The sequence below is a fragment of the Vanellus vanellus genome, assembly GCF_965231255.1.
Source record: "Vanellus vanellus genome assembly, chromosome: 1".
NCBI lineage: Eukaryota > Metazoa > Chordata > Aves > Charadriiformes > Charadriidae > Vanellus > Vanellus vanellus.
The window spans coordinates 207800333-207824451 of NC_138905.1; the positions used below are offsets into that span (position 1 = coordinate 207800333).

General features: G+C 35.4%; 1 protein-coding gene across 1 annotated transcript in view; it reads left to right on the top strand.

Annotated features, from left to right (window-relative positions):
- The window catches only part of PGR (progesterone receptor), a gene marked incomplete at its 5' end in the record, with an annotated part of 39346 nt that overhangs the window by 10862 nt on the left and 4365 nt on the right, over positions 1-24119 (top strand). Inside the window, 4 exons of the mRNA XM_082487455.1 lie at positions 6658-6774; positions 14618-14920; positions 16543-16687; positions 20007-20137. Of these exons, the coding sequence (XP_082343581.1) occupies positions 6658-6774; positions 14618-14920; positions 16543-16687; positions 20007-20137 (696 nt within the window). The remainder of the gene's footprint in view (positions 1-6657; positions 6775-14617; positions 14921-16542; positions 16688-20006; positions 20138-24119) is intronic.

A 24119-nucleotide genomic window follows, 5' to 3' on the forward strand; every position in this document is an offset into this window, starting at 1 on the left:
CAGTTCATGATAGTTTCTGTGAAATAGGACTTAATTTTGCTTCATTTGTTTTTTTGATGTTTTTTTTTCATGTTGGAAATGATGGAACAGACAGGGAAATTAAGAAAGATTAAAAAACAGGCTTCTAACTTTTAGCTCTGTGCGGAAGTGAATGAAAATAGGGATAACTACATTTAATTGTTCTGTTTTGTAGATATAAAAACAATGTGCTCAGGTTGCTGTCTGGAGAAGTGATTTTGGAAGGAAAAAGACAATGGTGGTGTGGGATTCACAGGAAAAGGCAGGAAGATTTTGATATCAGGATACAAGAGAAGGAAAGAGTCAGTCAAGAATGTTGCAAACATTGGAAGTGGTTTGTTGAAGAGAAGGAAAGCAGTGGAAGATATATGGTGGTTTGAAAATGCTGCTTCCCTTCTAGAGAAACCAGTTCTGTTTGGGATACTTAACAAAAAAAACTGACAGAGGACTGTAACATTACGTGCTTAAAACCAACAGACAACGGAGTGGAAGAATAGCAAAAGTTTGTTGTAATTACATTTACATCAAAAATTACTTGTAAATCTGTTCACCAAAGCAAAATACACTGTTAAAAAATACTAGGTTTGACTTAGGAATGAACATTTTATGGTTTTACATTCTTTTCGAATAAAAAGTTTTTACTCAACCATTTTCTTCATCACGTGTAGTTAAAGCAAAAGAATTAAAGACTAGCTTCACAAGATGAAGGAATTATTAGTAGCTGTTATAATCACAAGCCCCTTCACTAAGTTTGTAGACAAGGTAAGGCAATCACCCAGGACATGAGAGCTGTGTTCATTGTCTCCAATGCCTGAAGGGAGTCAAACGCATCTTTACCTCCTTGCAGCCCTGGCCGCCATGCTGTTGGATGACTTGGGATGCAATCATTCTTTATTGTTTTCACTTTGAGCTATATTATTATGAAGAAAGGAATTCCCCCTTATTTCAGCTAGAAGAAGATTCCAGGATGGAACATATTTACAAGTTACTATGCTATCCACTCTTTGCCCTTTTTGGTCCACTGAATCCGAAATTCTTTGCTGCGAAGCAGATTTGCAACAGTAGCAGGTCTTTATACCAGTATAGACTACAGAGTAGTAGTCAAGCCATCTGCTTAAGAGTTGGGAAGTGAGAATTTTATTTCAATGGGCAAAGAAGGAAATTGAAAGTAAGTCCTCCACTAACTACTGGTCTTTTTATAAAAAGATTATGCATGGTAAAGTGTTCTTTGGGTTGTTTGTTTTTTTTTTTTTGTTAAGTGGTTAGAGTCTTAAGTCTCACTTCAGGGACTTTTTTATGTTTAGAGAAAATGTTAGCACAAAAATGAAATTGGTATTAAACAATTAAAAAACACTATTTGAGGTGTGTGGAATCTGGAGATTTTAACAGCCTGTAATGGCATACAGGGACATGAAGGGTGTATTTTCAGTATTACAAACTATATAGTATAGATTCTTAGTTCTTCAAGACCAAAGCTCATAAATCCACACAGTGAGAGGCAAATTCAACCCACTTTTGCCGTTTTGCGCTTTGAAACAGTATAAATAGAAGAGTGGTTGATTTAGGTCAGAGCAAAAGTCAAGTTACCTGTGTCTCACATTTTGATGATGAACTAAGCTAGACCGTTTGCCTAGTTGCGGAAAACTTGACTGTCAGAGAAAGTACAGAGTAATCTTTAACCTTGTCTTAGCTTCCAGAAGTCAAAGTTTTACTCAAAAACTACATCTACATCATTATGTTTAGTATGGGTATACAGGTGAACCTATTTTCCATTTTGTTTATTTTGAAACCATGTTTATTATTGCCTTCACAAGACCCCCTGACAATGAGTACCAAATTTAGTTTTTTTAAAAGACTAATTCCTTTGTTTTTTTAAACTTATTGATTTAATTGATACTTTTGAAAAATATTATAAGAGGTAAAGCATATTGGTAGTAAATCACTGAGCAAAAGTTGGAGGCTAGCTCTCATGAAGCAAAAAGTCAACAATGGGAGATATTTGGCAATAAAATAATTTACAAAGAGATGCAATAGATATCTGCAGTTTTATACAGAAATCTAAAACTAGACTAAATAAAACACTGTGATAAGTTTTGCAAAGGACAGCCCACCATTGGTGGGGATAGGATGATTTTATAAGAAAGCATTGCCAGTTACAAGTGATACAGGAAGGCAGAATCACATTTGGGAGAGAGAAAAAAGATTTGAAAAAGTACTTTTATTTGCTAACAGGAGGAACTGAGAGTTTGCAAATAGGTGCTTTGCTTTTGTGCAGGGTGGCAGCAGTTCAGCACAGATACACTTACACAAATAACTGGTTGCTTGCATCTGTTACCCCTGGTGCAAATAAAGCCTTATGTTTTCCATATTTTGCACATCTGCAAAATCGCTGCAACTCATTAGTTTACTCAAGTGATTTTAAGTGACTTAGAGCATGTCAGTGAGCTAAGTTAATAGTGCAGTTTTAAAAGAGACTGTGCATGTTACTTTCATAAGTATTTGGATTAAAATTTCTCAGTGCTGGAGTATAACCTCTGCAGCTTTACTGATAGCAAAACCTGTGATTGCATTTGTGTGTGTGGACCATTGGCATTTTGACCACTTTCTGATATCACCCTGCCAGTATAACAGTAGTCATTACAGTACTTAAAATTGTATTTGCCTGTTTACATTAGGACTTCCACCTTTGCTAACACAAATGGACTTTGATGGAGGTTAAGAAAAATGCTATGCTACAAGAACATGGAACATACGAGTAACAGATGAAATCGTCTCTGTATTTTCTCTATATTCTCAATCAAATCTAGGTCACAAGCTGATACGTTGATGTATTGAGAGGGAGCTACTACGTGCACTTTCAAAAAGAAGTGAAAAGTAAACATGTATAGGAAACGGCATTGGGTGAAGACTTCCAAGAAAGTGGCAGTTGCCAGAAAGTTGCCAGATTCATATTTTTGTAAGAAACACAAATATCAGTCTTTACTTTCTGACCTGTGCTCTAGTGATTACACTACTGTCCTGTATTTTCTGGGTTTTTTCCTTGTTACGATGACAGTAGTCGTATAAAAGATACTGAATGACAAGCTACCAATTGAAGAGGAATTTTGTCTTGACAGGAGTCTTTGGATACTTCATCAGTACACGCATTTAATATAACTGCAATGCACACATATTGAAGGCAATTAGTTAAGGTATAGGTGATCATAAAGACTGAGATACAGCAAATGTATTTTCAACTAAATGATTTAGCATTCCATGAAAACATTCCAAGTAGCTTTATCTAACTAGTATTGGCCCATAATTTTGAAATTAGTCAAATATCTGGCATGCTCTTCATTTCTTACACAATCTGCCCTTCAGATGGTTGCTGCCACTTTACTATTAATGTCAAGCAAGAAACTCTTTCTCAGAACCCAGCTCTGCACAAAGGTAGAAATGATTTTAGATGAGAACATTGACTCAGGTTTATCTATAGATATGAGATCCAATCAGATGACTGAGATAATAAAAAAAATCCCTGACAGATGAGACTATGAAAATACTATACAACTGAACCTTCTGTGTTTTCCAAATAAGTTGCAGCTGAATCAGAATCAATGTAATACACTTTGGGACAGGAGATGATGGGGAGAGATTGGATCGAGGAGAGCGGAGTGGAAAACTTACATGAAGGTGTAATTCAAGCTCAAGATATGACTGTGGATTTTTTATAGTCCTGAAAGCAAGGAATTGGTTGACAGTAAGAATCAAGAAATGCCCAAGATTTTATCACCGTAATCTCATAGGAGGGTTGGGTTGGCAGGGTTTTGGCTGTTTCTTGCGTCTTTTTTTCATGCTAATATCATGGGGCTTTATGGAAGACATAAACTAAGTGAAGACATAATAAAGATCGGTCATTGGTCATTATTAGATTTTAAAATACAATTTATGAAATACATAGGAATGAAATAATCACTTTTTGAAGATCAAAGCAAATTCTTATTGTTCAAAATGTTCTATGATTCTATGATTCTAAATTCCAATAACAGACTTCATTTTTTCCATGGTATGTGCTGGGCGGAGAGATTATTTAATTCTGTCTAATCTTAGACTCTAGAACATATAGAAGGGTATGTTTCATAATTGTGATTAATTTACAATTTGTTTTTCAAATGTGAAAAATGTTCAATCTTGGTTTTATAATAAGGAGTTTGTGAGTTGTTATGTGATGATGAAGTAATTAATGCATTTTCAATTGAAGTGGACATTCGATCTGCTGATAACACATAAATAAGTAATCAGTAAGTACTGATACCCATAACTGGTATCAAGAGTGAATTCTAAATACTGACATAATTCTAGAACATATAAAGAGTGTTCTCTTGAGTGTTTGAAGAGTAGTATTTGATGATATGGGATCAGTATTTTTTCATGTAATTGTCTGGGGAAAAGTACAACTTGAATTCCTATAGCATTGTGAACTGCTTGTAAGCATTTACTGCCATACTGGAAATACATAGTTCATTTTTTGGTCTTGCAATGGACATGGGTTATGTGGGCTCAGACCATGTTGTGTCTCAAAGTATTCCCTAGAAAAGAGGTCCAGAAGATACCTTTCAGGGAACCAAAGAAAACCCCCAAAACCAAGACACCCACAAACAAAACCTATGCTTAAGCATTCCTTTGTAAATTAACTGTACATTAAAGCATCAGAGTGCCACAGTGCAGAGATAATCTGATGCTTCATAGATTTTAGTTAAACTAACAGAGTTTTAAAACTGTTGTTGCTTATCAAAAGACTGAATGTTTTCATAGCTAATAAAGGCAAAGCAAGACGAGGAGAAAAACTGCAAATAATCCCAAGGAAGACGTGTTCAAAATAAGTGTTTTCCTTCCTGGTCTACTGCCAAAAGCAAGACAGATTTTTATTCATCCAGTTACTTTTGGTAATGTTTCCTTTAAGAAGGAATCCAGAATTATAATTAATGGGAGAAAGTAAATGAGAATTTCTTCTGATTTACTGCATTACTAAATACTTTTTAGATGCCAGGCAATGCCTGAGGCAACTGTCTTTATTTACCTGTTATTTTCTTAAAAAAAAAGAAACTGTTACGAAAATTAATTTCAGGCAATCGGGTTTCTTTCACTAATACCAAACGTGTTGTTCTTAAAAGTAGGGGTAAGGAGTCAATTACTTATCTAAAAAAATGTTAGCTCAGAAACGAATACATTGTTTCACATGGTTTAGCACAAACTCTTTTCTTTTGTTATAATAGAATGTTCTTCTTTCTCCTGCATTTTCATCTGAGGATTCATTTTCAGTTTGTCTTTCTTCTTTAGAGAAAAGTTAGTGGTGAATAGTTACTCATTTTACCATGTGCAGAGAAAGGACAGAATAGAGTTATAAAGAAAGCTGAACAACAGCATCTGAATAGAACAATCATCTCGATTTGTTTGCTACATCAGATAGCTAACTCAGAGTAATACTGATCTAGAAATTGGTGAAAATTTAAAAGGTTTGGTGTTGATACCTTATATTTGAAGGTCCACATCCACAGTATTCCATGAAGGAAGTATCTATGATATTGGTACTTCTGCAGTCAGTCCATACTTTTTTGATCCATTTTGTTGCTCTCAAAAGAAATACTTTTTGTTTTGTTTTGTTTTCATGCTTTCGTGCTAGGTACTGGTAAGAAACTGGAAATACAGAAATGAATAGAGGATGATGTGCCCAAACGGGCAGGATTTTAAAGTTAAACCTTATAGGGTAAACCTGGGCTTAATTTGAAAGGATATGTGAAAATAGCTTTGATTTTTTCTTACATATGTACTTACTTAGTTTTGTTTACTTATTCAAAGTTAAAATCAATCATGGAAATTATCAACATTATACTAAGGCATAAAAGTATGCTTTTTTCATTCTCTTCAAGTGAAGTTTGTAAGTATCATTGAAGTTTGTGCTCAAAAGAATGTCAGGATATTAGCTGAATTTAATTTTTTGCTCTGCTGGAAACTCATTTCATTAAAAAGATTGCATTTTAATACAGTAATGATAGACTCTTACTAACTGAGTCCTTAAGAATTAAATAATAAACTAAGAGTTAACCTAAACCAAAACGTTACAGCTTTTCTTATATTTGTCCTTTTTGGCTGTGTTGGCTGCATCTGTTTAGCTGATATTTCAGCAGATTTAATCCAAAACTGCTTCTCCATCAGAGGTAATTGACTCTTCTTTGCATTGCTCCAAATTCTTCATTCAGTTTCCTCTCAGAAATTCCACATCAATCCGAGCAAAATTCACCTAAGTTCTTTAAAATCAGGAACAATAACTTTAAAAAAAAAAGTTTGAAAGAAACAAATCAGTCTCTCCTTATGCTTGGTTTGTTAAGAAATATTGACAGTACAATAATTTAAGCAGTTCATACTGTCTGCTAATTATTTTGGAATTTTGTAGATGGGGAGTTTCACTCTTTAACAGGCCAAATTGTTATATTTAAATAGTAACATGTGATTGTTCGAAAATGATCATAAAATGAAGGAGTTCTTTAATGGTTCAAGTATACTTTCTTGGAATCCTCTGGTTTTGGAACATTTATACACAGAAATAATTTTGTCATGTTAGAAAACATAGTATTAATCCTGTTTTTCTCTTGCCTACAGGGCAGCACAACTATTTATGTGCTGGAAGAAATGACTGCATAGTGGATAAAATTCGTAGGAAGAACTGTCCAGCGTGTCGCTTGAGGAAGTGCTGTCAAGCCGGTATGGTCCTGGGAGGTGAGCTGCTTTTCAGATCTGATTCAGAAAAATAGTCAGTCAAGGACATTACCTTCAGCCTGTCTAGTTTAAACAACATTAATTTGCTACTGTAAAGAAAAGAACCACATTAACATGTTATTTTTTTTAAGAATTACCTGATGTTTTAAAATTCCTTATAATTTTTCTCTATCGAGTCTGGAAATCCTGAAACAAAAATACCTTCCTGTAGGAATCTCTCTCTCCTACTGTGTACCCTTATACTCATTTTCTTGCAAGGGCAGTAATTGTGCCTTCTGTGTGTACTTAATAATAATTTTGGATCAGAAAATTTGATCTGGGTAAAAAATAAATAAGCAAATTGAGATTGACGCTAAAATCAGGAATCGGTACTATCCCTTTCTGTTTTCTGATGTGCTGTTCATCATTGCTTTGAGTACCCATTAACAAAATTATAACCTTGTGTTCCACTGAAAAGGGCCAGGCAGTGGCTGCACCAACACTACAGACTTTGCATACTAGATGCTGGGAATTCTCATCTTTGTATTAGTTCTTGCTGTAACAGGTGTGCTTTTTTTTTATGTAACATTAATCAAAATTGAGCACTGTGCCTTTGAAAACCTGCTGGGAGAAAATGGTGTAGGATGAGGTAGTCGTGGCAAGTTTTATCCCTCTAACATGCAGGAGTGATGCATATTTTTCCTGTATTTTTTCATATTATTCGTGAGAACTTTAGCTATATGAAGTTGTGGATCAGCACAAAGGTTGAAAATACACGGCTAAGACTGTAAAAAAAACGACTATATAAAGACGATAGAAAGAATGTGTTCTCAAGGGGAATTAAAAAAACTGGAAGGACAAAAACCTGATTTCTTTCTAATATAATTTATTTTAGTGCATCAAACATCTCTCTCTGTCTCTGAATTTTATGTGTTGGTTTTTATCCATGAAGGAAGAACTGGCATTATATACTCTGCGTAATTTTATCTTGCTAATCTGTGTTCATTCATAAGTTAAAACGTGTATGTAGTTTTCAGAGTAACATTTTGATTGCACAGCTGTATGCTTTCAGCTCCTGTAATATTGTATGGAGTTGGAGTATTCTGCACACGTGTCATTCTTACATTTTGTGCTTCTATCAGTGATACAAATCAGTAGTTCCCAACCAGTGAGGAGCTTTGCTGGCTCTTGGTACTTCATCTTCCGTAAGCGACAGTGCTGCAGCTCCAGGGAAAAGCCAGTGGGATGAGAGGAGGGAGAGGCTATGCTGCGGTATGGGCTGTGTTCTGTGTTGTACCCCTGAACCTCCCTAGACCTTCAGCACTGCCTGTCCCATGAGTCATCTTCTCCAAACTGCATCCCTCTCACCCCACAGCACTGGAGACAGAGTAACAAGAGCCATCAATCTAATTCACTTTACTGTCTCTTTGTCCTCCCTGCACTGTCTCTCAGTAAAAAAAAAATAAATATGGAGCTGACAAAGATGTTGGTGGCACTGGACTGGGGGAAGGGGGATGAAAACAAGAGAACACGTCCTTTGGATCCTTCTCAGAGAGAAGTGGTGATTTAGAGCTGGGACGGGAGTGCATTAGAGAGACAGTATTACTACAAAGGCAGAATTTTCACCCTGAACCTGAAGGATTGTTTGCCCAGGTGACAGAAGAGTCCCCCAGGTTTGGAAGGGGAGAAAGCCAAGGAGGTCCAGGGGTCCAGAGCGGGCTGTGGAAAATGTGTGGTAAGAATGGGGTCTCGGGAAAGGAGGAGGTGGCAGATATAATGTCTGTCTTGTAAAGTTTGGGACAACTTGTAAGGTTGTCTTGTAAGGTTTGAGCAACTTGATCTATGAAAGATGTCCCTGCCTGTGGCGGGGGGGGGTGCACTAGATGATCTTTAAAGGTCCCTTCCAATCCAAACCATTCTATGATTCTAACTGATGTAAATTTATACGGGTAAGAATTCATTCCTGGCTGTGAGTTCTGCACAGTCAAGAGTTTTATGATGATCTAACCTGAATTTTCATGTATGATAGCCTGCATAACTCCAATAACTAAACTCCAAGTATATTAACATCACAAGCAGTACTCTTTCAACAAGCAGAAGAGTGTGTGATGACTCACTAGCATCATGTAGTCCTTTTGCTTTGTTTTGCATAGTAATTCTACATAGGAAAAGTAGCCAGAAGGCTTGACTTTATTCTACATTTTGCATATGTTTATGGATGCTAGTTTCCCTACTGTTTTTTAATATATACATTTTACTCTAGGTGTAGGTACCTAAAATGGAAAAATGTGGATGTTTTTGCTGGCAATCTTTATGAAATGGTATGTCCTCATATGAGGATGTTATGTCCTCATTCTTGAAACCAAAACCTGAGGATGCTCTGACTCTTAGTTCTTTACCATCATGTATGAAGAGAGTAAAAACTTCCTCTTTCTCTTTGGATCACCTTTTTTTCTCAGCTAGTACTAAGCAAGTTTGTATTTAAACCTAAGTTGTTCTATCTAGTCAGTTTGTTGTGTTGTTTAGCCCTTTTCTAAACATACCTAATCAAAGCTGTCTTCCATGTTTTGAGGAGACTGTTCCATTCTAGTTCCTCTAGCTCTCAGAGGGGCATGGAATCTCATCAGATCTCTGCCCTGATATCCCACCTACCCTGCCTTCTAGAAAAAATTGATCTGGCAGGAAATAGGAAGAAGAAGAAACTGTTAAGACAATGGAAAAAAGGACATCTCAAATGGAGCCAGGACTGTGGCATTATCTATTTTGTTCTTATTTACATCAGGTTGAGTGTAGTATTTCAGGTGCTCTTAGTGGTCAACAGTTCTAGGGGGATTAGGAAGCTAATTATTCTATGCAGATTGAAATGGAACACTTAATACTGACAGGGGAAGAAAAGACAAATGTGGGCAAAAAAAAAAAAGAGAGGAAAACATGAGTGAGATTCTCTTACTTGTAAAAGAGGATTTAAAATTCAAAACAACAAAAAGACTCAAGATAGAATGTTTAACCATAATGCTCTTTACTGTTATTGTCATCTTTCTTACTTTTGCTCTTCTGCCATTTCTTATACTTCCTTCATCGTAGCAATATTTCCTGCCCATGACTTGCTGTGCTGATAACACAGTGTGATTCATATATAGGATACTACTGAGCTTGGATATTTTTCCCCAGGACGTAAGTGTCCATAAGCAAATCCAAATCATGGAACAAATTACATACTTAGATACATCCTTGAATATTTTTAACAAATCAGAATTGTCAATACTTTAAATCTTTTCCTGTGTTTACAGCCTATTATAGTTTAAGATTTTTTGTGCGTTTTCTGGTTTATGCTATTCAGAACTTACATAGATATACTTTTGTTCTTTTACTCCTGCTACTTAGTTTCTTAATGCTAGCCTTCAGTTACTAAACACAGACCTCCAGTATTGCTTAATCAACGTGAGAAAGACTAAGATTTTACAGGATGTTAACTATAAGATTCTAAAGATTATTATTACAGTAATTAAATTAAACTTACTGCTGGGAGAAGTACACTTGTCTTCCACTGAATGTTACTGAGTGGCAACCATAGAGATAGAGAATAATATTATATTACATCGACAACAGTTCCATTTTCTGACCCTAATTTCAGAGCAATTAAATGAACCTGAATTGTTTTAAAATAAATTGTAGTCAGTTGTAAGTAGGATAAGATAACAACAAATAGCTTTAGTAACTGATTTCACTATATGGACTGTTTCTTCTTTCTTAATATATACAAAGAAATTATCAATCAAAACATTTATCTCATAATTCCTTAATTATCATTCTCTGTGGGAGTGTTAGTTGTCTTTGACTTTTATCATCTCATAACTGGACATGTTAATCTATCCCCTTTCTAATCTACCTAATGGGACAGTGGGTAGCTGTGTCAGGTCCTGGAATAAACAAATGCCCAGCTTTTTTATTTTCTGTCTATCAAATTTTCCCAGGCTGACTATCACAGATTCCTTGTTCTGCCGTATTGCTAAATTATCGTTTTCTTCATTGTTTCAGTCAGCTTACAGTCCACATTGCAATGATTACACGGAGACAAATTTGAATTAATTTTGCAGGTAATATTTTCTGAGGTAGCATCAAAGGGTTTATTAAAATCAAGATGTCTTACATCTGCTTTGCTGCTTTTTTCCTTTATTTTGTATACACCCTCCTAAGGTGTATACAGCTTGTTCTCCTACACAAAACATAAGAGCATAGTGACCTTAAAGTCAGAGCCATAGTGTTCTGTCAAGAATAATAAATCATTGACATTTTTCACCTGATTACAGGGTATGGAGTAGGATAGTGAGATGTTAGACTTTTACTAGAAACCCAGCCATTTTAATATAAAATGTCTACTAACAGTAATGTCTGATTGGCAGTATGGTTCTGTGTACCTATTTAAAAGAATATTAAAATGCAGAATTATGTATTAAGGAGAAAATCATATTGTATTCGATGATAAGATTAAGTAGATTTTATTTTTTTAGTTTCTTTATGTTTTCTAGTTACACATAGTGTACACACTGTACACATGCTATTTGTGTAATCGAGGGTAAAGGAATTCTGAGTACTAAGAAACTGCTTGAGTGGTTGGCTATTTTAAAACAAATGAATGAAAATGTTACAAAGAAAAGGTGTGCTGTCTAATATGCACAGACAGGTTTTAATATTAAGATGAATAGTTGCCAGAGCAGGTTAGTATCCTTTACACAATGTAGGACTAAGTGGAGACATTTGTTTATCTCACAGCAGGAAATTATCTGGATATTTTTGTAAGCAGTAATTGAAGGACTAAGCTATTTTCGCATCTCTGTTGTTTTCCATCTATCCTTAAGAGTTTGCATTAATTTGACACGGTTTCCTTGTGGTAGATGGGAAAGTTTACTGTGAGATATTAGTAGTCACCTTTCCAGTACATAGGTAAGAAGTGGAGTTGCTTTACTGGTGGCTGTTAAGCAACATAATGAGAAATAAACACATAAGCAATTCTGCAAGCCAATGTGACATTAATTCTGATACATTTAATCACTTAGAAACATGGGTACTTATTAACTACTAACATTTCCATGTGATAAGCACTCTGTTTGGTTTCTTTCTTTACTTGTTCTCTGAACTGTAAAAGTATCTGAAGCCATTATTTCAGAAAATACCTGAAATCATTATTTATGAACTATCAAATGCATTGTTCCTTCTGTTTTCCTTCATGCCTAAACAATAGTTAGTGGGAAATTCCCAACGTGTTTAGGAGTGTGTATATTTTTGTTATGATAGAAATTTATAACAAGAGACCTAAGGTCATATATTGTCTATTCTTTTGGGGATTTTGTTTTGGTTCAGCTGTGACATAAGGTATAAGTTTGTGTTTCGTTCTTTACTAAGGAGTCACTAATTAGAAATATTTGTATTCTTACCACAAGGGATAAAATAAGCATAAGATTGTTGGGGCATTTGATACTAAGCTAATTAAGTTCACAGTTAAGTTAGTGGGAGTATGACCCCTGATTTCATTGGATGATGAGTATTACTGAAGAGCCCATCACTTATATGTATACTTTCAATAAAGTGTGTTTCTTGAAATTTTGTTTAGTATACTCCTTTTGGATTTTACATACTATTTAAATTTAAGTTTTGCACTTTTGTGTACAACTTTTTTTTTATGTGAAATTCATAAACATGCATATTTATGGTGGACTAACACAAAATACTTTTTTTTTAAAAAGCAGATATTGGATTTTGAGATGGTGTTCATCTGCTTAATCCTGTCTGGTTATGCCAATGTTCATCAAGAATAATTTATTTAAGTAATAGAATTTGTTCTGTCTAAAATATTTAGAAATAACGTTAGAAATCCCCCCATGTTTGCTTGAAGTTATACTACCCATCTACTAATGAATGTTTTGAAAAGGTTAATGTTGTTCTCTAAAGTGTACATCCTACATCTTCCAAAATGGAGACACTGGATTTTCATAAAACTTGCTATCTTCTATGATAAAGGAGCACCTGAAGAAAATGGAATAGGCGTTTTCCTAAGTAAAGCCATTTTTGTTGAATCTTTCTGTTTTAGTGTGTAGATTGGAAAATAGGGACTTTCCAAGGAGAAAAGTAATAGATGAGTCTGACTATGCTAGCATCTCTCGATTCATTCTATAAACAGGGGAGAAAGAATTCAGAGCATGTGCTGAAGTTTAGGCGTGCTTCCCTACTCCAGTGTCCTAGGGCCTCTTTGGTGCATTCTGACAGCACAGCACTACTTTTAACTAAAATAAAAAGAAGGCAGTAGGAGATGGAGAAGTCTTTGTCTCCTTCCTTTAGGATGTGATAAGTTCCCTTGTCTAATCTTTCACTTAGAAATAAAAGTACTGGTTTTCAAAAGACAATTTGATACACGTTATAAACCAGATTTTAATTCAACCAAATCGATGCATAATGTTCTATTACATTTTGCTTCTTGTACTTATAGAGTGGGTTTTGCATATTGCCATTTTATAACGCAGTTTCTCAGTGGTTCAGCAATTTGATAAGCACGTTTTTTCTTTTCACCCAGTGAAATTTGGTGCATATCTTTTTCTGTTGTTGTTAAAGCATGCAACATCTCAGCAAGTAAAAATATGTGATTTCTGCATTTCTTGGAGCAGAACCTTCTCCTTATTGTTTTCTTTAAGGTTGAAACACGTAAACTTTTTATTTTTCTTTGTTGGCAGAATGATTTACCCTTTGTTTGCAGTCACAGTGCATCTCTCTTACTGTCCCACTGTCATCTAAATCAGACCATAAATACCAGTATCTTTATTGTATTTTTTGTTTGTTAAGGCAACCTTTTTTAACCAAGCAAAACTTGTTTTGGCAGAACTGAGGAATTTAATGATCCAACGGGGTTTTCATCACCTTTGAGGGTCTCTTTGTAGTGCATGTGTTCCATGCAGGCACCTCTACCTGGACTTGCCTTTTTATTGAAATGTGCAATATGTATAAGTTGTTACTGAGGCTTTTTGTCTTTCAACCTTTGAGAGTTTGATTTTCTGTGTCTATAAGGTGTACCTCTAGACGGTTTCCATGGAAGAAATTTGAAGAGTTGCTACGTAGAACTCTGTATGTTTGCCGTACCAGATGTAGTATCTGTGCTTATTTTGGGAATGCAGTTCAACTATTTTTTTTTTAAGTTAGTGTTCTTCAAAGCATTGCAGTATGGAAATAAGAATTGCAAATACTGAGAAAGAGAAATTATTCCCTAGAAAGTGAAGAGTTTTGTCAGTGCTGACATGGTTTTACAGTATTTGTTGGCTTTTCACTCATCCCATGAATTCTGTTTTCTTTTTGGTAAACAGGAGGAAAATATTACGTTACAGATCATCAAAACAGAATTTAGCCATGAGACTGAAATGCCTTTATGGAACTGGAGGAAAGGAATTTCTCTGTGTAGTAATTAATTGCCAGCATTTTTGTTTCTGAATATCATGGATAAAAAAGAAACAGTATCCTCAATTAACATTGAATAGAAACTGGATTGTAGAGCCAGCTGGCCCAGCTGTCGGCATATGATAGAACAGTGGGAACTGAACCAGAAAACACTTTGAGGTTACTGTAACCTAGAATTCATGGCAATAATTTTAATGGGTGGGTGCCATTCATCTCTTAGTGAAGGGCGGAGGATATATAGGGAGAAACTCTTAAGAATTTTCCATGATTATTTCTTAATTATATAAATAGTCAAAAATAGAAAACTTATTCAGAAGATGATTCTAGTTTCCCTGTATAGATTAAACGTGTAATCCAGCACTACTGGAAAATATTATTCTTTCTGCTTAATTCTTTTTAACAGATCAACAATTTTCTTTTTCAGGTCGAAAATTTAAAAAGTTTAACAAAATTAAGGTTGTGAGAACATTAGATGTCGCACTCCAGCAGCCAGCAACTCTTCAAGATGAAAGCCAATCTCTAACCCAAAGGCTGTCCTTTTCTCCAAATCAAGAAATACAGTTTGTTCCCCCAATGATAAGTGTTCTACGGGGAATTGAACCAGAAGTTGTCTATGCTGGTTATGACAATACAAAACCTGAAACACCAAGTTCCTTGCTGACCAGTCTAAATCATCTTTGTGAGAGGCAACTTCTTTGTGTAGTCAAGTGGTCTAAATTGCTACCAGGTAATAGCACTTCTTGTATGTAGTGAATTCTAGTTAAGCAAATATGTCATAGGACGAGCAGTCAAAAGAGAATATTATTGTCTGCCTGTTAATTAATTCTTAAATTCTAAAATCATTAACCTGCCACTTAATCAGATAATATATGCACCAATCAGAGACATTTTAATAGGAGGGCACTCTTAAAGGAATGCATCTAAATATTTAGACTCACTCCAAAAAAACAGCAGAAGCCCAGAGAGTTTCCTGCATGTGATCCTTATAGCACCCTTTCCATCCTAACCCCTCCTACTCTATTATTCATTCTTTTGGTTTGAAAAAATGTTTATATTTCTGCATATTCTTTATTCTTATTCATATTAAAATGAATTTTTGAAAGCAACAGAAAAAAATGTAATAAATAGTACCAGTTAGGACTAAGACTAATAAACTGGTAAGGAGAAGTAAATGAATTTATGAAGATCCAAGACTGGGTTTGAAAAAAAATACATGTTTTGTGTGTACATGTGCTGTATGGTCATAGGGGCCTGACCCTGGGATGTATAACATCAATGTATTGACCAGAAAACCTAGAAATATGGTTTCATGGGAGCTCAATTTGACACTTCACTGCTGAAGGAAAGGGTGATCTGTCCCTACCACTGCTTTTCCCCATTGCAGCTTACTCTAATCAGACCGCTTGGTTGAACTGATTCATCTCATTAAGTGAGAAGAAAACAAACCTTTTTTTTTAACCCTGTGTAGCTTTCTGATGGCTTCATGAGCTGAACCTGTTCACTGATGGGTGGCATGAATGCCAGAGCTTGCTTTAAACAGGTAACAGGACCAGGTAATGAAGAACAGGACCACTGCTTTCAGTGGCAGGAAGCTGTTAGATTGACTCAGGTGCTTCTTAGCAATCTATCAAAGAGCAAAAGTTATCAAAGACAAACGCACAACTAAATACCCTTCTCTTTAAGTAAATGCAAGAAATGTATTAATATGTGGATGTTTATTGTATTACAACTGTATCTTTTGTTAAGAACACTAAAGTCCAAGCTGTCTATATTAAATAAGTGTTGGTTACAGGGATCATGTTACAAACTGTCATATTTTTACCAAAGGAAAATGAGATGCACTCCTATTTCCTGAACTAGTCACTTCTGACTGCTAAAGTTAATTTTGGTTTGATCATTTCAAAGTATTGGATCAGAACAAAAAGACAAGAGGTTAACTATGAAAGTGAGATACACATTTCATAATTAGAACACAGGAAGTTCCGTTCAAATACACGGAAACACTTCTTTACGGTGAGGGTGACAGAGCACTGGCACAGGCTGCCCAGGGAGGTTGTGGAGTCCCCTTCCCTGGAGATTTTCAAGACCCGCCTGGATGCAGTCCTGAGTAATGTGCTGTAGGCAATCCTGCTTTAGCAGGGGAGTTGGACTAGATGATCTCTAGAGGTCCCTTCCAACTCTGATAATTCTGTGATTCTGTGATAAACTTCTGAGAGCTACATCCCCAAAAGTACTTGTCTTTCTAGGGGTTGTCAGTTTTATAGCTCAGAGATCTAATCTCAGAACACTTACTGAAATCTTGTCTAAAAGACAATTATAAACTATTTTAACTTTTAATTTCTTTTCCAGGATTTCGGAATTTACATATTGATGATCAGATAACCCTTATCCAGTATTCCTGGATGAGTCTAATGGTTTTTGCAATGGGATGGAGATCGTACAAACATGTCAGTGGTCAGATGTTATATTTTGCACCAGATCTGATTCTAAATGAGTAAGTAGACTCTGCTGTTGCATAATATGAATGACATTTTGAACTTATTTGTGTCGATGCGAATGCGACTTCATTGAGGCCAAGATTTCATTCATTACTTGCTCAGTTTCAAAATTAACAGCAGAGGAAAGTCCTCTGATTATATTAAGGTTCAGTAATTATGGGAAGGGTTTTATGGGAATCCCAAATATTCTGTTGACATGGCCAAACAAAATGAGTTCAAATGACATTTTAATTACCTACAAGAAAAATAAATAATAATAATAATAAAAAAAAAGAATTATGCTGTTAGAATATTTAGGTGAATACATCTGAATAAGACATGAGTTCAAGTTTAGTAAATGAAACTAAGTAGGATTTTCTTTGGTCACTATTTGGGTGATTTTTGCAAATAGTTTGTATATAGTCTAGTATAATCAGTTTTGACACTTTCTGATAAAACTCTATTCTTCTAAAGTACATTTATTAGAAAATTGTAATAATTTAACAAGAAGGAATTTTAATATCGAGGATAAAATACGTGAAACTACTCTTTTCTTGTTGGAGGGAGAATTATTACCTTAGATTTTTCTTCACTCTGCTGATGAACTCAGATAATCTTCTTTTCAGTCTCTGTCAGCTTTTCAGCCCTGCAAGTTAATATTGTCAAAGCTGTAATTTTAGATACTTTGGTTATAATACATGGGAGGTTTCCAGGAACAGTAAGAAATAATTTAATCACCTCATTTATTTTTCCTTAATTCATTTTTCTTAGTTATTTTCTCTCAAAATCCTAAAAGAACTACTGTGAAGTGAGATGAAAGTTAAACAGGTTTTCTTGTAAGACCTATCTGTTTAAGGAATAAGAGGTGGATTTGCAGAAGATCTAGGCACCTGAATTTAAAATCTATAGACATGCAGGTTCTTGCCAGTGAAGTTCTTTGTGAAAAATCTGTGGACCTGACCCTTTATCTCCTGACCTTTTGTCTTCCAGATGACTGTAAATCACCATGAGGTTACAGAGTAATGAATTTTTTCCTCTCCCATGTGTATTAATTATGCTGTACAAACTTAAATACTTTGAAGGGATGAGATTGAGAGAACTTCTGACTGTATTCTCTCCCAGCATAGTCTGTGATGTATCTCATGGTTACATTCAGAAGAAACACAGAGCAAGATGGCCTTAGGCAGTAATGCCATGTCTTGGGGTATTAACCTGTATGTGGCCCACTGCTGACACCTTGTGAAGAAGGCATTCTTCAAGAATAGGGTTGAGATTTATGAACCCTGATCATTATCCCTCAGAGGCAGCTTCTTGTTTGCAGCTCAGGACCATCTACATTGAGAAAGTGGTGGCCTGACAACATATCCTTCTCTTGGTTGTAGAACATCTCATCAGGGTCACATTAGAAACACTATAAACAAAGAATTAGACATGAAATGTAACTGGCACACTAAATCATAGCTGCAACTATTTATTGGAAAGTAAGTTAGATTTTAGGTCAGTAAAATGTAAGGTACTTCCTTGTCTACAGTGATGTCTAAGATTATGTTTTACTGATCGCTTTAAGCAACGGAAAGTGCTGAACACAGCCAAAAAAGTCAACTCCACCTGCCTCCCTGCCCTGGTCATGCATCCCCATGATTTCACTTAAGCTGGATCAAACGCTATCTGGCTGCACTGTCAAACAGATAAGGAAATTATATGCTTGAGAAATACCCCAGAAAAAGCCATTAATTAGGAGACGGAGGTGATCCCTGATCTGACTCATCATGTGGACATGCAGGCACTGATGCCAGAATAGCAGGAGTGCACACCTAGAGGTGGAAAGAAATAATGGAAATTTCTTCTACAGGAGCAACACACAGTTGAGTTGTTTCAAAATGACCATGAAACCACAATCCAAACATTGTTTCACAGCCCATCTGTCATTTAGTGAACTGAGTTGTAGTGCTCCTTGGGAATGACTTGTTTGGTAGCATCAGTTTCAAACCAATAAAGCCAGAAGTGTTAATTTGACAATGATTTCATGAATTAGTATTAAAACCCTACAAGGATTTACTGTTGCTTATACTTTGCAGCGTCTGAAAACATGACTAAGAACAGCATTTAAGCATATCCTGAAAGCTGCTGTCACCCTTCATAGTTAGCACTTACAAATAGAGACTATCAGAAAGGAATAGGAAGGGAGATTTAAAGTAGCTATACAAGTAGCCAGTCCTTTCAGATTTAGACGATTAAATTTCTATGTTTAAGTCATTTAAGAGCTGGTGTGAGATACCAGATGTTGAACAAAGCTGAAATAATTTTCTTTTAAGATAACAGTAACACTTTAAATGACAGGAAAAAACCCTCAGTGCATCGAGAGAAGTCTTTTATTCGTGGAAAATATCTTCTGTTTTCATTGTTGATGGTACTATCTGCAGTCAGGTTGGAACACTGATCTGAACTTTGTGAAGGGGACAAGCAAAATTTAATCTTGTTTTTGTTGTACCTAATTCATCTGGATTGGGATGCAGCTTTGTAAAATTAGCCCATGTTACTCACTCTTCGGGTTAATGTACAATGAATTCAGTTTAGTTTACAAAGTTTGAAATGCTATTGTTGCAGTAATTTCAGTTGAAAACTGCTTTCCCAACAGATATATGCAATAAAAAATATGTATTTCCTTGTGTGATTTGTCCAATTCTTCAGGAGTTTAGATAAGGCTGTATTAATGTCTTAAGTTTACCTGAATACTTTTTCTGTGTATGTTTACATTTAACATTTTTGACTGTTTCTTTAATGGCATAAAATGCTATGAAGTTATATCATCGCTGTTAGTAGTACAAGGTTAGACTTGCAACAAAGTATTTTGATGCAGACTTTTTTTTTTGATGCAGACATTTTTGATGCAGACCTAAGAAAGGTTTTCTGTAAACTTTCAGGTTTATCTGCAATTTTATGCTTTTGAAATCTTTTCAGAGAATGTAAAAATCAGTCAACCTCTAAAAGAAAAAGAAAGTACTTCACATTAATTATTAGGATGTTTTTAATTCATAAAACCCTTTCTTTTTGGTGGTTAGCAGTCAGCTTTGATAATCTCCAAGGGTTTTTTTTCCGGGCATCAGTAACAGGTTATACATCCAAAATAATAGCACATTCATTGCAATTAAAAAACTAGTGTAGGTACAAAAAAGTCAGAAAATTTTTTATGTCTATAACCTTTTTCTTTAATTTCTGCAATGTGGTAATTAAATTGCTAACAAGGCACTTCCTTCAAGCAATTTGTACCGGAGCCATTCCCTTTCTTTATTTTCATGTTTGTTTGGTTTTTTTTTTACCTTTTCTGGGTGTAAGACAGAGGATGAAAGAATCATCGTTCTATTCCCTGTGTCTATCCATGTGGCAGCTCCCACAGGAATTTGTCAGACTTCAAGTTAGCCAAGAAGAGTTCCTATGTATGAAAGCACTGTTACTTCTCAACACAAGTAGGTTCTTTTATTTCTTTGTAACGTATCATTAGTAAAAGAGTTTTGAACCATGCTGTTTAACTTGACAATTGCTAAGCTATCTGGCTTAACAAGTGGAAACTTCTTTAGGAGGAATGATAGTATTCCAAGACCTAAAAATATTTTTTTCTAGTGTTTATAAGGAACAGATAATTTGTGATTCATTGTTGGGTTTATTCTGTGTAAAGGCACTGGGGTAATGTTGGATCGCTTTTGATATATAGCTACACTGTATTACACATTTTCAAGTGCGCAGTATTTCTGCCTGGAAGCTCTTCAACTTACATGACTCTACACAAAAAAACCCTTACAAGCGTTAGAAATATATTAAAAAATATTTAGTAAATTGCCAGGACTGAGGGCTTTACCTTGCCTAAGAACTTAAAGCATGCTTACTCAAAAGAATTAGGGACATGGCAAACAATACTAACATTTATTCAACATTTTATAGTTATAAGTAGGTCAAGTTTAGCACAGATATAAACAAATCAAAATGTTTTTCTTTGGTTTGTTTCTCTAGAAAAAAATCACGGTCACTTTTAATCATACTCATCTTTTAAAGAATCCAGCATAAAGCTGTATTCCACTTTAAACGGGACATGTGGTAGTTGATGAAGTTACCTTCAAAAACCTTTATTAAAATACTAAAATATATATATATATCTGCTGAGGCAGATACATATATGTAGATATATATATCTGCTGAGGCCATAATTGTTAAATATGAATCCACAAATAGGAAATGAGAGTAAGAACCTCCAAGAAATATAACTGGAAGAATGTTGAAGTTTGATTCTCTACGCACTTACGGAGTCAGAGTAGAGATGTGCAAATCCTGCATAACCTGCCTGTTGGTTGTACAAAGTTTCAGTAAACCATAAGGAACTAAAATTTATTCCCTCTTAACCTGTACTTGGCTGGTATTTGCATAAGTTCATGCTTAAAAAAACCTTGGTCTCAGCAGAGCATAAGCAGTAAAGATTACATTTAGCTCATATGAACATAAAAATTACTAAAATAATAGCTAAATACCACACACTCTGCTAAAGCAATAAAAATAATGTGGACAAAAATCCCTGTCTGATAAAACTCCAATTGTTTTGTTGGAATTTGAATGTATTCCTATTTTAAATGTTTTCCATCTTGTTTTCATCATGACCTAAACTCCCTTGTCTATCCGAACCTTAGAGGGAAGTTTTAAATTTCAGTGAAATTTTGGTACATTTGTGATATTACAGCTCTCTGTTTCTGTCCAACAAAGTTCAAATCAAATTCAAAAAACATTGCAATGGTCCGATCCCTCTCATTTACAAGTGCATCAGTTTAACAGTACTCATCAAGCTACCATTCTTTATCAACTGTGGTGCCCTCAGAAACTCATTTTAAAGATGACATGTTTATATATATGCAAGAAATGAGTTTTTGGTTTTGTTTTGTTTTTTTTTTAAAGAAAGTATTTCTACCTGCGCTGATGAGTTTTGCTTTTTGTTCTCTCCTGCGCTTATTGTCTTATAGGAAAAAACAATTTGTCAGATCTTTGGGAAAAGGAACACACCTAACCGTTGTTGCTGAGACATTTAGTAAACGTTTGGTACTGTATAAACATAATTCCACAAAACTATTTTCAAAAAACCATATAACCTCATTGTTGCTATAAAGTGTTTTTAAAGACTATTTTTATTTTAGCCATGGTATTCATCTTAATTCTCTTCCAGTGTGAAAGTATGGCCATTTCAAGTTTTCATATACTAACAGTAAATCAAGTCTGAACTTTTAGTGTCATTCTGTCTTCTGTTTGATTTATTATTTAGATGAACTGTTTTTTACTTTTTATATAATTTTGAAGAAACAGTAATTTGCATTAAATGTAACTTGATGTCAGTCTCGATACATTTCTGAATGGAAATCACAGCGTAAGTTTTAACATTATTTTTGATTTTCTAGTTTTTCCGTTGAGTTTGCTGTGGCTTAGACGTTTTCTTTATGTTATACTTGTGGCAGTTTTAAAGCTGTCTTGAAAGCAGAATTAGTCTTTGCAAAAGTGGACCAACACTTTTATTTTCTGCAATTGTTTCCATTTTACAGGTCCTTATTTACTATATGTAATATGCTCTGTTGTAGTACTGCCCCAGAAGTTCTTGCAGAGACCACGTACATCTAGGAAGTAACACTATGAATAGTTCAGAAAGACTATGATTTAAGAAAGTAGACCTTTGCCAAAAAAGAGAGAAATGAACATATAGCAAGTTCAGTTCTAGCTCTAACACTTTCCAGACTTTTGATTTAGAGGAATTGCAAAATCCTGTTGCATAAGATTTTGGCTGTGTTCTTGCCACTGAATAAAAGCATCCGCATTCCTTACATATATTCAGGGAGAAGGAGTGTTTGAGCTACCTGTGTTTAAATTGCATTTGTGCATGTAAGACATTGTAATTTTTCACTCAAATAAATAGCTTAGTGGAGCTTTTTGTGATTAGATGGGAATGTGACTGTGCTTTTGCAGAATTCTGGGAAACAGGCCTTGCATTGCTGGAAGAGATCTTTTAACTGAATTCACAAGGGAAATGTAAGGACTTAACTGCTGGTTTAGAGATGCAAGTCAAAGAAAGTGACCACCTCACCCTAAGTTCCATCAGAGTGTCACTTTATATGAAAAAGATTTCATCAGCATCTGTAATTCTGCTGTTAGACATATACCCAGAACCATCCAGGCTTTGAAAATTAAGCTATTCTTTTTCCATGACATAGCTTTTCCCCACTGGGAGTGTTCCTGCCTCTATTAGTCCTAAGCACATTGCGTTTGCCACAAAACAGAACTCTTCCCTTCTGTTCAGACCCTCGACGCAGATGTGACAGGCAAACTTTCAGATACCTCCTTTGTCTGTCTGGACTTGAGAGGCCATACTGAGTCAAACGAAAGGTCCACCTCATTCAGCATTTCATCTCCATCGGCTGCCAAAAGAAATCTAACATAGCATCCCTAAAGGCTGGACTAATATTAGATATGGTGTTATAAACATACTTTCTGTGGAAGCAGTCACAATGTCTATTTTCTTTTTTTTTTTAAATTCTGTTTTAGTTAGGAGTCAGATCCTGACTTCCATAGCCATCTCAGTGCTTAGCCACTTGTCTTTAAAGTAAACTTGCTATCTTCTCTATGTGCGTCTCCCTCCTTCCCCCAGACATTCACTTGTCTGAAGAGATACAGAGCAAGAGACATCCTTCGCAAAGTGGATCATTTCCTCTCTTGGGCAGTCTCCTCCAGAATAGGAGACTTCTGCTTAACTCAAGTAGAGATTTGAACTTCTGCTTTGCTATCTCTCTCTGGGCTGGAGGTGAAGGACACTTAATTTTAATCTGTTTGCTTGAAGTGTCTCCTTCCCCCTTACCTTCTTCTGGGGAACCAGACATGATTTAGGCAACTGACTTCAGAACAGGTTTACGTTTTGCAGATGGATCCAGTGCTTCTCTCAGTGCGGTGTTTCCTACCTAATTCTCTTTCAGGGAATGGGTTTAGCTCCAACCACTGGGTAGCTGTCTGCTTTTTAGGCGACTTCGGTTTTAAGAATTCCATTCCTAGGTATCTAACAATACAGTGCATTGTACAGAGAGTCAGCCCACACATATATTTCTGTTTTTATTCCAGAATGTGACAAATCACCTGAAAGTTAGGTGTTACAGTGTTAAATAAGTCAATGGCATTATGAACCAAGTTTCAGTATTTTTTTTAAAGAGATGCAAATGAAATCTGTTGTGGCCTGATACTAGTCATGGTCTGATACCAGATTGAAGATGTACTAGATACCTAGATATGATTTATTTAACTGTGTGAGCTAGTCCCCATGACATTCTTTTGGAGTCTGTGGAGAAAAATAAGCATCTCTACAGCATAATTCATCTCTTCCTAATGCTACTTCTAGAACAGTGAACATGCCTTGTGCCCAAGACTTGCCTGATTTTT